The following is a 15,579-nucleotide window of genomic DNA, read 5'->3' on the forward strand; positions in this document are numbered from 1 at the left end:
TGCATGTTCCTCAACTACAAGAACAACCAACCTTCTTCGGATGTAAAGCAAGAACGGCCCTAACCCTCATCAATAGTCATAATATATAGAAACTCTATCAAACCGGAGCCCTTTTTGAGGATTTATTTTACAGGTTTTAATCACGAGAACTAGAACCTAAAAGATATGAAGATTCTTCTCTCCAAGTACCAATCGATTTATTTTCAATTGAAGAAAAACTATTTTATTTAGAATTCAACTTTAACAAATACTAAGTTTTGATAGATTTGTGATTAATTTTCAATATTCCGCACGAGTATATAAAACGATTTCTGATTAAGTCGCAAGCATGTGTTTGCACGCACATAATAATAACATTCGGTTTTAAGTTACGGATTAGTGGACTTGAATTAAATGCGTTATTATAATAGAAAAGTAAACACGGTAAAGAAAAAGTAAACCAATAATTCAGATAGGAGAGGAACATAATTAATCATAATTTGAGATTTAGTGTGCAACATAGCATTATCCATCATTGAGCCACATTACAGTTGAAAGAGCTGGAAATGGAAAGAAGAAAGGCAAGGACATTCCGGATTGGTTTTTGCAAGGATTTCCAGAACATGAAAAGTTCATTCTGAAATATGCTTTTTGGATTGGTCTTCGAAGGGTATTCCGAATTTCGGAATCGTCATTATGAAACAGGAACATATTTTCTGGAAGTCAAAATTATTCCAATCCAAAAGCAAACTTTTCCAATAAATATATTCTCGAATGTTTATTGCGGAAACCTCTAATAAAGGTAAGAAGGGTATTTTAAAAGTTTGGGGATTTTCGTCTAAGGAATTTTCAAAAATTTTAAGGGATTTTGAAATCCATCATAGAAAGGTATTTTTAGTATGTGGTAATGCAGAGATTAATGTGGTGTAGGAAATAACCCTCTTTCAAAACCTCTTCAATTATTTTATCTACTGATTAGCAACCTGACTTTTCGTCTATAACTAAATCAATTTACTCCTAGCAAAGCGAGGCAGAAAGTCCCAAAAACGTTCTTTAATACAATGTTCAAAGTAAAAGTTTAAGATGAAAGCAACATGAGATTGATACACAAATGATATTTCATCCTTCACAAGGACAGACTACACCTTCGTGTCTTGGCATAAAAAATTATATAAATAGAGAAATGCAAACCTAATATCACCGATCGTATACATGCTTAAGGATCGTATAAACTGCATCTTCTTCCCGACTAAGGCGCAGCAGAGATTTGAACTAGGAGCTTGTACTACTTAACCCAAGAAGTCATTTGACATTTGTAAAGACAGTAAAAATGTCACTAGCAGTGTAGCATCTGATGCCAACAAGGACCAAATGCAAAATCTTCACATTATACCAGTAAGATAAAACTCCATCTATAAAAGCCAAGATTGATCAAGATAGTTCTTCGTCATCTAGCCACTTGAGCGTTGGCAAAACTTTGACCAGAAATGACCTGAAGTTTTCATCGGCTACTGCATTCCCTATTATGTTTAATTCTGTCAGTGCCAAGCTTCCAAAAATCAAGAAAGCTTCCCAGAATTTTGTGGCGCTAACACTGCCAGTGAGGATTTCAAAACGGTCCCATGCAAATTCTTCAGTGTGAGATAGAGGAGACGGGCATAAGTATCTCGTTGTGTCAACCGAGTGAGAACCCAACTCATTGTGTGAGATATTTAGCACTTTAAGTGACTTAACCAATCTGAGAGGCCCCAAAGCAGTAAAGCTACCAATTTTATTATGACTCAGATTTAAGCAAGATAGAAGTTGCATTGCCTCCAATCCTGTCAAAAACATTCAGCATGATATTTATTTCAATTTTTAGATACGTCAAAAGCTAAATTTTCCAAAAGTGATTTGCCAAGGATACAGCCTAAGCTAGAGACAACCTTTCTGACTGAATACTGCTGCATAAGAAATTGGAAATCATTTTTTTTATAAAACTTAAGTAAATCTATATTGTGAGAAACAAAAATAACATTTAAATCATTAACATTAATTAATTAAAGTTTATTAAACTGTTGACATCAGTAGTCTGCTTAAGCTATATAGATTCAAAAGGATGATAGTTTATGCTCCATTGGCCTAGGAAACATGGATAAAAACATAAGGTGACTAGTGGTTTGCTGATACACGAAAAGCATCTTGTTGAGTAAGTTAAAGAGAAAATAGAAGAGCGTAATTTTATACAGTTTAATTAAGCACAAAGGGGTGCTAGAATACATGTTGACCCCACTAAAAAGGAATATGGATAGGTTCTTCTTGTATTTGAACAGATAGAAAAACTAAGCTACGACAAATTTACAAGATACACGAGTTTTACCTTCAATGGATTGAAGTTCGTTGTGGCTAAGGTCTAGCATTTGCACCCACAATAAATTCTCAATGGATCCCAGCCGTGACAATGATAGATTTTGTAATCGTAGACAAAGATAACCAGCGGTTGTTTCTGTTTCATCTTCATAGTAGTGGCAGTATGGTAGTAAAGAGTCCCTAGTTGAAGTTATCTGCAGAATCATCAAAACATAAAAAGAGAAAAATGATGTATTGCGGAAGAAACAGACAATTGGACAATTGTAAAGTTGAAGTAAATATAAAAACACACCACCATGGCCAGATAAAGGCTTCAAAAGTCTAGCACGATTTTGTAAGAAAACCAGCATTAAAAAAAAAAAAAACCCTTGTATTTTCTAAATGCCGTTTCTCCAGTCAACTGATTTTTCTCCAAAGTGCAAGTTTGATTCTGAAAATATTTTCAGCTTTCACCTTTTTCCCATATCTCAAATGGGAATCGTGAAAAACATTTTCAGTAAAACACAAATACACATACATGTGTGTGTATGTGTGTTCACAGTCATGTTGGCTGTTTTCAATTTGAAAGGTAGATATTCACAAGAGTATTTGACATCTTTATCAACAACAGTGAAAGTCGAATGAGATCATGTTATGATAGATAACTAATTCTGAAGAAAAGTAAATTACCTGCTGTATTGATATTAGACTATGCTCGTCTTTGTAGTATAGAGAATGTGTTGGATCCAACTTAATCAGATCGGCGTAAAGTTGAAGAACTTCTTCAGTGTTAGATATTCTTCCATCATGTTGAGATGATAACAAATCAAGAGCAGTCAAAAGTCTTGCAAGTGTAAGCTTTCCAATTTTACTAAAAAAAGAAAAAGGGTACACATTATCTTAGAATTGAACAGAGACAAAAACATGGGAATAAAACTTCCAAGGTGGGATTTCAAATCATAAAGTTATCTACTTAATAAATAAACCTTACCAATCATACTCTGACAGTAAGTCCCGAAATTTAGTTATTTCTTCACCAATTTCCTCAGTGTGCCAATCGGAAGTTGTTGGAATATGGTGATTTTGAACGGCGGAAAGAATGGGATCTGACTCCTGAAAATGATCAATTTTACGGAAATTTGTATCCTTCCATGTAGTCCTTTTCCCACCCTGTCCTTCAGAATGTTTAATAGATGCAGTCTGTACAAACACTTTAAAGGAAATTTGGGAAGGATCACCATAATGATTTTCATTAGAAGATACAATACCCTCAGAATGTCCAATGCTGATATCTACCGTGTAGGTTTTTGACGATTGAAGCTCCATATTTCCAAGGTTTAGATATACAACCCAAACTTTAGCAGTATTCGAATTGCTCATCGAAAGTGGTTTCCAAATAAGTTCCTCGTCTAAAAGTTCGGATTTAATAGACACTGTGGATGAGTTTATTCCTTCTACAGCTTGATTGAAATTAAGAATGACCGGTAGAGTTGCAGTGTCTGATAGTGTACCATTTAGAAGAGACAAATGACAACCTTGAAGGCTGTTGTCCCCAATTAGAGTTATACTAGATCCATGGGATGGCCAAGACGAAACAAGAAGAGGAGCATCAGTTTTCACGGTTTGATCAATAAGCCAAAGATGATAAAACCAGCCACTCTGATCATCTGGGTCAGTAAAAATAGCATTGTGAACATGTTCAAACTCTTCTTCCAAAAATTTTTCTTTCGGGAAATATCCTTCAGCCTTTCTTTTCAGCAAATTAGACAAAAGAACACTGAAAAATTCCAAATGCAATATGCATTAGTAAAATTAGTTGATACACCTTTCTCAGCCTTTTTATTTAGATTAATAAATTTGGTTGATCAAGACAAGTCAAATTTTACCCTTGAAATAAAGTCCTAAAGAATGGAGTTGGTTCAAATAAACACGATGCAAAAGCCTTCAATGGAAAAAAGGGTTTCCCACTTATGAAGGGCAAGAGCAGTATTAGTACTTAGTGCATACAGATACACAAACTTTTTCCTACAATGTCAAAATATCTCTGGAATGATAAAAGTCATTGCATCCTGATGATCGTTTAAGGGAAAAGGACAGTTTTATATTTCGGTAGAACGTGGCATGTAACCATATCAAGCAACAAAAGGGCTAATTTTTTGAAGTACACGCACCCAATGATATGCTTTCAGTTTTTTCACTTACACGAGAATATTGTAGAATGCTTCAAATTAGCAGCTAATTGATTTTTTATTGACATGAAATCAAACCACTTTTCTTGGTCACAATTGATCAAGCATAGATATCAAAAGTGCACCTCGAAGGCTCACATGGAAAACATTTAATTATGTAGAGTTGTTAGATGCCAATGCTTATTTCAAGGATATAACCTAAGAACAAAACAAATATATGTAGACAAAGATGTACAAGACGAAGATACAATTTTATTCCTAACATTTCAATTTCATGCCTTTTCAGAGAAACATACAAACACAAGCAAAACAGTCCAATGTCAATTCACAAGTTCTGAAAAACACACTTATGTAACTCAGGTGATTAAATAATTGGCTCCATACAGAAAAAGCACACAGCCAGCAAGCACTGGAATGTCCCTTTGAACGAGTAAATTTCTAGTTATAACTACCTACGGTTGTGCCATGCAGAGTAGTTACTGAAATTAGCTCCTATAACCTCCTCCGTGTATTTCAACTCATCCTCATCAGATCGTTTCATCAGTTCGGTAACAAACCTGGAAGTAACATCAACGCAAAAAAGGAAACCAGCATAACCAGTTTAGTTTAGCATTCAAGAGGAGGTAATCATAATTATTTCGCAAAACTGCACTGCAAACGTGTTTTTTTTTTTCAAAATGCCAGAATTAAATTTTCAACTATTAATAACAAACAAGAGAAACAAAAATCTCTCAAATTCAATCATTTTCTTTCTCTGGTTGAAAAGAGAACACCAGAAGGAAAAGCAGTATTGCACCTTCGGTAATTCCACGCGTGGAAATTTCGAGGATCGGCCTTCTGAAAACCATTCAGAAGGCGCATTTCGTTGTCGATGGACGAATGCCCCATGCTGAGCACCCATTTTCTATGATGCCACGCGCCGTAAGACTTGAAATTCTTCCTCAGCGCAATCTCCACCTAAAGCATTCGAAACAAATAGCAAACTCTAGCAAATCGATTCACAGAAAATAAATAAATAAACTAATTATTTATCCAAATAATTAAACCGCAATAACTGAGAGTTAACACGCACCAGTTTGAGCTCGCCTTGGAAGATAGAATGAGGATCGGAATCGGAGTTAGTGAGAAGGTGTTGAACCGCGAGTTTTCTATAATTCCAAGCTGTGTAACACTCTGGATTAACTTCTAGAAGCTTCGCACTCACATCTAGCGCTTCCTTGCTATATCTGCAACCAATCAGATTTGCGCAATTGGAATTAATCGAAGGAGAAGAGAAAGAGAAAGAGAGAGAGAGAGAGAGAGAGTTGAAGGAAGAAGAAGCAACATGCGATTGTGGTGATTGGCAAGGAACTGAGTTTGCAGTGAACGAAGCTTTTGAGTCTTCGCTGATAAAGCAGTTTCATCTTCTTGCTTCAGCGCTTTGCGAGGCCTACCGTGCATTTTCAAACGTAATTCACACTTCTCTGCCCTTCGCCGTTTTGAGTTCTAGTGTTTGGGCAGATCTCATTGTTTTCTGATAATTAATAATTAATAATAAGGAAGGCTTGTACCCAGTTCTGGGTTTATAATCAAAATAATGTTTTAAATCTCTCATAAAGTGTTATTCAGAATATATTAGAAGAATTTTGTATTGATATTGTGAAAAAAAAAAAAACAAAAAATGAGAATTTCAAGATGTATTTCGAAATTAAATTTTAGCTATTATGAAATAAAATTAAAGAAAAAAAAACCACTTTACCATCTCACTAAACACCAAAGTCACTTTCCTATTTTTATTTTGGAAAATGAATTTTAAAAATATATATATTGAAAAAAAAAAGAAATTGCTGTTTAAAAATGTATCTTAGAATATATTTTAAATTATCCTAAAAAAATTAAATTAATTTTCTAGAGTGTTTTGTGATTTATAAAGACTTTTAGATTTGAAAGGTATAAAAATTTTAAAATGTCATTTTTTTTTCTGCATTTTAGTTATATTATTTATATTTTAAGGGTTAAATATGTTTTTAGTCCCTATATTTTGGAACGATTTTGGTTTTAGTCTTTCTTAATGTACAATTTAGTTCTTCAACTTTAGAAAACTCTGGTTTTAGTACTTTTTACCAAATTTTTTTAACTTTATATGCTATTTCAAACGCGTTCATTATAGTATTTGGATTGTTTACACTGTTTGACACATTTTTGCTATAGCATTTAGATTGTTTATACTGTTTGACACATTTTTGCTATAGCATTTGGATTGTTTATATTGTTTGACACATTTTTGCTTCAATGTTAACTGAGAAACGCGTTTGAAATAGTAAATAAAGTTAAAAAAATTTGGTAAAAAATACTAAAATCAAAGTTTTTTAAAGTTAGAAGGACTAAATTATACCTTAGTTTAAAAGAGAGACTAAAATCAAAATCGTCCCAAAATATAGGGACTAAAAACATATTTAACCCATATTTGACATAAATGTAAAAATACAAAACACATTTGACAACTTTGAAGAATTTATATTTCTTAAGAAAAGAACAACATAAAAATTTTAATGAATTTTTTCATCTCTCAAGTAGGAGTGTCATTTTAATCCATTATCCAGGATCAGCCCCAGCCCGGTTAAAAATTCAGCCCCATTTAGTGGCCACTCATTAGGGGGCTTTCCCCCAGCCCCAAAACCCCTGATAGAATGGGTTGGAACAGCTAGGGGTGGGTTGAACCCCCTTTATCGATCAAACCACTTCTTCTTTCAAGAACGCGTCACTGCAGATACAAGCCTTCTTCACTGAAACTTCTCTCTAAAACATCAACACATTCTTCTTCTCACCTTACTGAAGAACGATCCAAACCTTCGCGAACCTCTATCAACAACCTCGCAACGCTCTCTTCTTCTGCTGAGACCTCGCCAAATTCGTAGAACACACGGTTCCGCCTCCAGATTTCACTTACCGGTAAATGTTCTTTTTCTCATTGTTTTATTTTTGTCGAGTTTTGGTTTTATACTTGTTTGGTGTCCATTATTCATTTCTCACGCCCCTTTTGAGGGAAAGTAATGGATTCTTCGTGGGTTGTGCTTGAATCGGTAATTCTGTAGGCTTGATTTTATGTTAAAGTATATGAGTAGTTTATTAAGCTGTTACATGATCATAGTCATTCTCTGGTTGGTAGCTATGTGCAGTGGTTGAATGGAATAAATTGCAATATATGTTGGTTGTCTCGGTGGTTAACAGACGCATAAGGTTATGTAATAAGGATGAGTTTATGAACTAGATTGTCAGAATATCCAAGTTCTGCTCTAGATTTGTGTCAAAAGTTATGTATTTTTCTTTTCAGCAATACTTTCATAGGATATAAATATAATTAGTGTCGATCATCTGTTGTAGTGACTATCAATTTCTTCTCACAATACATTGACCTAGAATAAGGACTCCAGAATTTTTATAAAGATAAGACAATAAATCGTTGTTCTTTTCTCTTCCCTTTTTACATTCTACTCCTTCAATTTAATATATAATGTTTCAAAATTAAGAACCTTTTTTAATATTTAGTATGATAGGAGTGGCTTAAATTGAAACCTTTTTACATTCTGTCTCTGTTTGGTTTTGTCAAAGCCAGATGGATAACTTTTTGCTTGAACGTTTTGTTTACTTCTGTTCAAAAAGCATTTAACACTTTTTGCCTTTTCTAGCTCATCAAAAAGGAAATTCTCAATTTTACAGCTATTCCAATATCATTAACAAAGAACGCTAAACATTACAGTTGTGAATTGTCTTAATTAAGACATGAATTAATGGTCTCTATTAATAGTGTCAGGCTCAGCCTCATCTCTAATGATTTTAAGTTAAGTCTGTGATAAATTTATTTGTTTGTTTAGGTTGAGAATTCCATAATTACTACACATACGATTGAATGAAACACTAACTTATAACAGTTAAGTAGTAAACTTTACTTAAAAATAGTTTTATCCATTTAAGTTTAACATAGCAAAAATAGTTGGTAAATGAAACAAATTCATGTTGTTTTTAATGCAGCTTAAGAGAAAGAGCCATTCATTTGAGTCTCTTTCTAATGGTGAACTTCTGGCTATTCCCGTGCATTACCACTGATTCGGATTCCACAAACACATATGTCATAGCCTCGTACACAGACAACTTGGGACTAAAGTAGTATTCGATACCCATTTATTCCCCTCGATTCTACCATGCGTGTCGGAAGACATTTTCATTGCCAAAGTTGGTAGTAGGGTCAGATCAGTAGTCTCTAGAACAACTACTTTTATATACATTTCCATGGAATGAATTCTTTAACTATTTTTTCTTTTCTTTCCAACTACTTTTTGCTCTTCAATGTTGTTAAGTAGTAAGAGGGAAGATGACTTCAACATGTCTCTACTATAATAATGTTATTTCCTATTAATAAATGAATTGGTTGCATCATTATATTACATGTGTTGCATAGCCGTGAATTCTCTCTACACTTTGTGTTATGTCTGGCAAAGCCAGAAGGAATGCTATATCAGAGGGTACACTCCCTCTTTCCATCATTGCAGCATAAGGTCTTTTCATTAGTTGCTTCAAGAGTCTTGGACCCAATTGGTGCCTCTTTTTTGTTTATTTTAGTTCATTTATCCCTTAAAAAGAAGATGCAATTAAATCAACTTGCCCAAAACCAACAGTCAAAGTAGCTACCAATAGATCAAGAAATAAGTAGAATATATACACACCTCCAATAGATGCTAAAATAAGAGCAGTTTTCCTGACCCAAAAATATCTTTATTGAAGACCTACTAAAAATATTGTTCATTTATCTATGCAGCTGTGTGCAATGCTTTTAAATATGGACCACCATAAGAGTAATGCTTTGATTTTGGTTGATGATCTTGCATCTGAAACTTCCGGTCCATCTGAGAGTGCTACCACCAATAAAAAGAAAATCTCAAATGTTTGGAATTTTTTCACAAAAATAGGAAAAGATGAAGATGGCATTGAAAAGGCTGCATGTAAATATTGTGGTAATAGCTACAAAGTTGGAAAAAACCCAATTACTAAAAACAATTATGGAACTTCACATTTAAGTCGACATGTCCATGTGTGTAAAAGTATTGCAAACTTAGATGTGGATATGAATCAAGAAGGAAAGTTTAGGACAAGAAAAATCAATCAAAAGATTCATCGGAAGTTACTTGCAAGAGCCACAATCAAACATAGTCTTCCTTATAATTTTGTTGAATATGAAGGAATCAGAGAGTGGATAAAATACATTAATCCTAATGTTGACATGAAATGCAGTAACACTACTGTATCGGATGTGGAAAAGGAATACATTGAACAAAAGGATAAAGTTAAGCAAATCATGTCTAGGATTCCTAATAGAATTTGTTTAACCTATGATGTTTGGACTGCAGTTACTTCTGAGAGATATATTTGCCTAACTGCACACTTTGTTGATGAAAACTGGAAATTGACAAGTAAGATTCTTAACTTCTGTCGAATGAAACCACCATATGCAGGTGTTGAACTGGAAAGTGTTGTGTTTGGTTGCCTAAAGCAATGGGGTATTGATGAGAAAATTTTCTCAATTACCCTAGACAATGCTTCTACCAATAATAATTTGCAAGACATTCTGAAAAGCCATCTTTGTGTTCATAGAAATTTATTATGTGATGGTGATTTTTTCCATGTACGATGTTGTGCTCATACTCTTAATATGATAGTTCAAGATGGTTTAAAGGTGATTGACAAAGCACTTCATAGTATTAGAGAGAGTATTAAGTATGTTAAATCATCAGATGGAAGAACTCTCAAATTCAAAGAATGTGTTAGTGATGCTGGCATAAATATGAGCATGGGTTTGAGATTAGATGTGACTACAAGATGGAATTCAACCTATTTAATGCTTGAAAGTGCAATCAAATATAAGGGAGCTTTTGAAATTCTCAAAGTGGTTGATAGAAATTATAAATATTGTCCATCTTATGAGGAATGGGATAAGGGAGAGAAAATATGTCAATTTTTAGAACCATTTTATGAGATTACAAACATGATGTCTGGTTCATCTTATCCCACTTCAAACTTGTATTTTATGCAAATTTGGAAAATTCAGCTCATCATTGAAGAAAATTTGTTGAATGAAGATGACACCTTAAAGGACATGGCTTGTAATATGAAAGAAAAGTTTCAAAAGTATTGGAAGGAGTATAGTATTGGGTTAGCTTTTGGAGCTATTCTTGATCCACGACTAAAGGTTGATTTTATAACATATTGTTATAAAAAATTGGATCCTCTAAGCTATGTAGAGAAAACAAAGAAAGTGTTAGAGAAGTTCAAGAGGTTATTTAAAGAATATGTAAAGAACTTTTCTACCTCTAGTGTTTCTCTTTCCCAATCACCTACTGAATCCATCTTGATGTCTCGGTCCAATACTGAAGGGAGAAAGTTTAAGAGATCAAGGATTCTTTCGGTAAGCGTTTTATATCTAGTGCTCATTTTTTTTTCAGTTTTTCTAGTTTTGTTTTGATAATTAATATGTAATACATTGTAGGATTTTAAAATGTATCAGAATGAATCAAAATCTATCATTGGAAAGAACGAGATAGATGTTTATTTAGATGAACCAGCAATAGATGATGATGAAGACAGTGAAAATTTTGATGTGCTCAAATATTGGAAGACTAATGAGAAAAAGTTTGCCATATTATCTATAATGGCTCGAGATGTGCTTAGTATTCCCATTACTACAGTGGCATCAGAGTCAGCTTTTAGTAAAGGTGGGCGTGTACTTTCAAAATATAGAAGCTCCATTCTCCCTGAGCATGAGCAAATGTTGATTTGTACTCAAAATTGGCTATATGGATTTTTTGAAAATCCTAGTGGTAAGTATATATGTTATTTTTTTTAAAATTACTTTACATTAAATTATTAATTCTAAACTAGTTGTTTGATTGTATTTCAATTGCTTGTGATAGATGAAATTGTTGAAGATATTTTTGGTCATGAGGAAATTGATGAATCTAAACTTTTAGAAGATGTTGAAAGTCTTCAACATTGTGGGCAGTGAAAGTGATCACAGGTATTAAATTAATCTGTTGTGTGAATTAATCTTTGAAAGATCATGTTGTTGGCATGTTCATGATATACGGGACTGGTTTGTGTAATTGAAAGGTTTTAATTGGTACGAGTTGTGAATATTTTTTGAAAGATCATGTTGTTGGCAGACCAACTTTCCTCAACACCCATTGTTGAGAATGAGAAAGCCAAAAAGGTACCATCTTATACTTTGGGGCTCCCATCAATGTTTCAAGCTTTGTCTATTTAGTTTCTTAGATACTGTTGGAAAGTCTTCCAATTGAGTCTCTAATTTTCAGCTTGAATTTCTATTCGCATGTTTTGTTTTGTGTTAAAAAAAAATTGATTCTGGGGCTATAATTGATTTTTGAGTTAAAAAAACACTTGTAAGTCTTTCATTTCGAAAATTTGATCTGTTTGGTGGTTTAGATTATTTTTTTTTTCATTTCCATTTTGAATTACTATTTGGATTCTGTGTTGGTTTTAATTTAATTTCAGTATTTCAGTATTTGCTTAGGATGTAGAGGAAAGTGTGAAAGTGTTAAAAGATGCAGCTAAGACAAGAAAGGTTGCAGCAGAGGAGGTTCTTTCTGCATTGTCTATCATTGAGAAAGCAAAAGTTGATCCTTCTGGTTTTTTTGAAATCCTTGGTGGCAATAAATCTCCTGGGAGGACCTGGATGCTGATTTTTACTGCTGAGGTTAATCTACTTTTTTGGTAGCTCTTCATTTGACTATAATTGACTTCTTACTACTTTCCACAATTTTTTTTTCTCATGCTATTAAATTTTATTTACTGCAGTTAAACCTTCCGTATCAAGTTGTTTCCATTGTATCTGGTGCTTTGAATGATGTTGCAGCAAATAATATGATCTAGAAGCATGGTTTCCAGCCTCTCAAGTTTACATTGTATCAAGTTATTTCCATTTTATATTTTTGTATTGGTAAAGAAAAAGTCTATGGGCTAGTCTTTACCCAGAGGAGATTTTTAATATTGTGAATTTTTTCAATAAAATATTTTTTGGTTAGTGCCTGTCAAATGGGCTAATTTGACATACTATTTTATCTTCATTCGTTTACTTAGATTGAACTGTACATGCAAATACACCTATTTATTTCACAGTACATGTTAAACAATGAGTGGTAAAAATAAAAATTATCAAAATTAAATATTTGGCAATATATTTTTAATTTTTAAACTATCAGACAAATTTATTTTTAGTTGCTTTTTTAAATTAAACTATATTTTGAATTTTTTTTTCAAAGAAACCATAATTTTTCTTCTCTTTGTTAAAAATAAGCTAATGATGTGCCACGTCAATTTTATTTCTTTTACACTAGTCAACTCCTCTTCCTCCCTCTCCCTCCCAATCTACCACAGCCACCCGGCGCCACCTCCGATGTCACCTCGAACACCTCCGCGAGTGATGAGCCGTCTTTCCGTCCCACGGTCGTCGATCTTAAAGTTCTTTACCTCCGCCACCTTGAAACTCATCCCCCTTCGGTAACTCCTCCCCCAACATCACTTTACCTCAAACCCTCGACACCAACCTTAACTCTCATATCACTTTCTTTTCCCTATCCCAAACCACACCCTCTTCATTCTCTGAGGTGCAGTTCATATCCGAGAGCGACCTCTTGACCATTGACACCCTTTGGAGGGAGCACAGTGGCAACAAATTCGGGTACAGTGTGCAGAAAAAAGATATTGGAGAAGGCCAATGGGGTGGATGAAGAAGCTTGATACTGAGGTGGAGCAGTACAACTACAGGTCTTTCCCTTCTGAGTTCATCTGGTGAAGAAGCGTTTTACAAACTCTCGAACCGAAGGTTCATTTGTTTGGTTGTCAATTGTGGTCTTAATATCAAGCAGAAATTTAATTTAATATAAGCTACGGAAATGTGGAGACCATATATAATATTCAAAGATTTTCCAGCATATTACTATGGTGGCATCTGAAGAGAAAATAAAAAAGGTACAAGTCGCCAGAAGGATTCTCAACGCTTATGAATGATCACCGACCGCCTTCAACATGGAATTTTGAAATTAAAACCACCAATTAATGGTTCTGTGAGGGTGCACACATTAAAACAAATACAAGCCACTTCAAACAAAATTCCAGATTCAAAGGACCCAGTATTAGTAACTACAAACCAGTAAGGGATTAAAATGCCTGCCCATGGTGGTATTTTGCTCTTCATACACCTAAAATTTAAAATCTAGAGATTATTAGGTCCTATAGTCTTGAATGTGTATGAAATAGTAATTACTACTGGGCTCCATTTTGGCCTGTCTAATGAAAGTCATTATACCAGGTAAACCTGAGCATAACAGACTAAAAGGGATTGAGAGAAAACAATCAACAAAGTTGAAGAACCAAAAACATGATCCAAGTAAATTGTAATGATGTAAAAGCATATGGGAGCACACTAAACTTCATCATAAATGCCTAGAAATGACGTGGGCAGGGACTGAGTTTCGCGGTGGCGGAGGTGAAGGACTTCAATATCTAGCTCCAGGGGACAGCCGTGGGAAGGAAGGAGTGGCTCGCGATCGGGGGAGGTGTTAGAGTGGCGCCGGAGGTCACTGTGGTAGAGTGAGAGAGAGGGAGGAAGAGGACCTGGGAAAAGATTGAAGAATGTCAGAAAGGATAAAAACGGTTAACCACCTCAATATATTTCATTAGTTTTGAAGGAGAAAAGATTATACAAGAACCATAATGTAACTTTGAAAGAGAAATTAAAAACAAATTGATTTAATAATTTAAGGACTAAAAATATATTTAACTTGTAAAATTAAAATTTAAATATAATTATTTTTAAGAGAAAAAGTCACGGTTTATGTCTTTAATGCTGTGTTTACTTGTACTGAATTTCCTGTTCACAATAATTTGCAAGCGATGAATTAAAAAAAGGATATCGATATGTTAACAACCAAATTTTAACAACAATTTGACAACGCCAGTGTCAGCAATCTATTGGGTGATTGAATATTTTTTTTTAATTAAAATAATGATTTGAAAAAGGAGATTTTGTGTTGTTCCAAAAACACCCTCAGTGGTTTGAATCAATATTTCTCCTTCGAAGCACTCTCTCTTTAACCACTCTCTCTCTTTTTGCTCCATTGTAGGTTTTCGTTTCTCTCCGAAGCTCTCTCTGCATCCATTTAATGTTTTCGTGTTCCTTTGAAGTTGTTCCTTCCGTGTCCATTTANTGAANGCTTTGAAACGGTGAGCAATGTGAGGGGAGGTTGAAGGATTTCGTTGGGTTTCGNTCTTCCGAGCTAGGTTTCGCCTNTGTCGTCNTTGGGGGTGTATTTCGTGGAAGTTGTTCCCTTTTTTATGCTATGGGTTCGTCTGCAGAGATTGGTTCTTCAAAACTTGGTTGAGAGTTATGTAATTTTTGTAATAGTGTAGTATTTGGTAGATTTTTAAGTATGTATATTTGTATTTGGACCACTTAATATGATTGTGAACANAGATNNTTATTATTGGAAAGGATATTTTATTGTACTGTTGATTCCATGTGTTATTTAATTTTGATTCATTATCTAAGTTAAATGACCCCTATGTTTGTGGGGAAGACGAAGTAGAGGTTTGTGTGGGTTGGAATGTAAGTTCCTGCAGCAATGGCACTAGCCTGGTGCTATTGTAATCGCTTACAGGGTGAGTGTTATCGATTAACATAATGAAAAACAACTTTTTGAGCAAGTACAGGTCTTGGTAGGTTGATAGGGGCAGGTCTGATGCTATGGTAAGCAATTACAGAGGTCCTGTAATCGCTTACCAGTGAGAAAATGGAGGTTTGTACCAAAACATGAGAGCTGCTAACAATGTCTGGCTGAGTGGCTCCCAAGTATGGTCAAACATGTTTTACCAGTGCATTGACTATGCATTACCCAACTTATCACGAACCACCCATTTGTGAGCAACTCCAAAAAACTCAAGGAGCAGCCACCAACTTTCGGTACAAAACTTAATATTTTTTCTGGTAAGCGATTACAGCTTGCCTGTAAGCGATTACACAGTCTCCTAAGGCACA

At 34.3% G+C, this 15,579-nt stretch overlaps 1 protein-coding gene across 1 annotated transcript; it reads right to left on the reverse strand.

Annotated features, from left to right (window-relative positions):
• Positions 1 to 997: 997 nt before the first annotated feature.
• On the reverse strand, positions 998 to 6,050 carry LOC106762691 (geranylgeranyl transferase type-2 subunit alpha 1). The gene is made up of 8 exons (XM_014646720.2): positions 5,821 to 6,050; positions 5,569 to 5,722; positions 5,293 to 5,453; positions 4,949 to 5,053; positions 3,299 to 4,084; positions 2,998 to 3,178; positions 2,339 to 2,522; positions 998 to 1,799 (listed from the first exon to the last, which is right to left on the reverse strand). Exons 1-8 carry the CDS (start codon positions 5,934 to 5,936, stop codon positions 1,411 to 1,413), a joined length of 2,076 nt encoding a protein of 691 aa, XP_014502206.1. The 5' UTR covers positions 5,937 to 6,050; the 3' UTR covers positions 998 to 1,410.
• Between the last annotated feature and the right edge of the window lie 9,529 nt (positions 6,051 to 15,579).

The sequence above is a fragment of the Vigna radiata genome, chromosome 5, assembly GCF_000741045.1.
Source record: "Vigna radiata var. radiata cultivar VC1973A chromosome 5, Vradiata_ver6, whole genome shotgun sequence".
Lineage (NCBI taxonomy): Eukaryota > Viridiplantae > Streptophyta > Magnoliopsida > Fabales > Fabaceae > Vigna > Vigna radiata.

Bases quoted from the DNA above. Each gene is read 5' to 3' on its own strand.
- LOC106762691 (XM_014646720.2), bottom strand. From the start codon at position 5,936: ATGCACGGTAGGCCTCGCAAAGCGCTGAAGCAAGAAGATGAAACTGCT. The intron at 5,454-5,568 runs GTGCGTGTTAAC...CGAATGCTTTAG, and splicing joins TCCAAGGCGAGCTCAAACTG to GTGGAGATTGCGCTGAGGAA. The intron at 4,085-4,948 runs GTAGTTATAACT...GGAATTTTTCAG, and splicing joins TCTGCATGGCACAACCGTAG to TGTTCTTTTGTCTAATTTGC.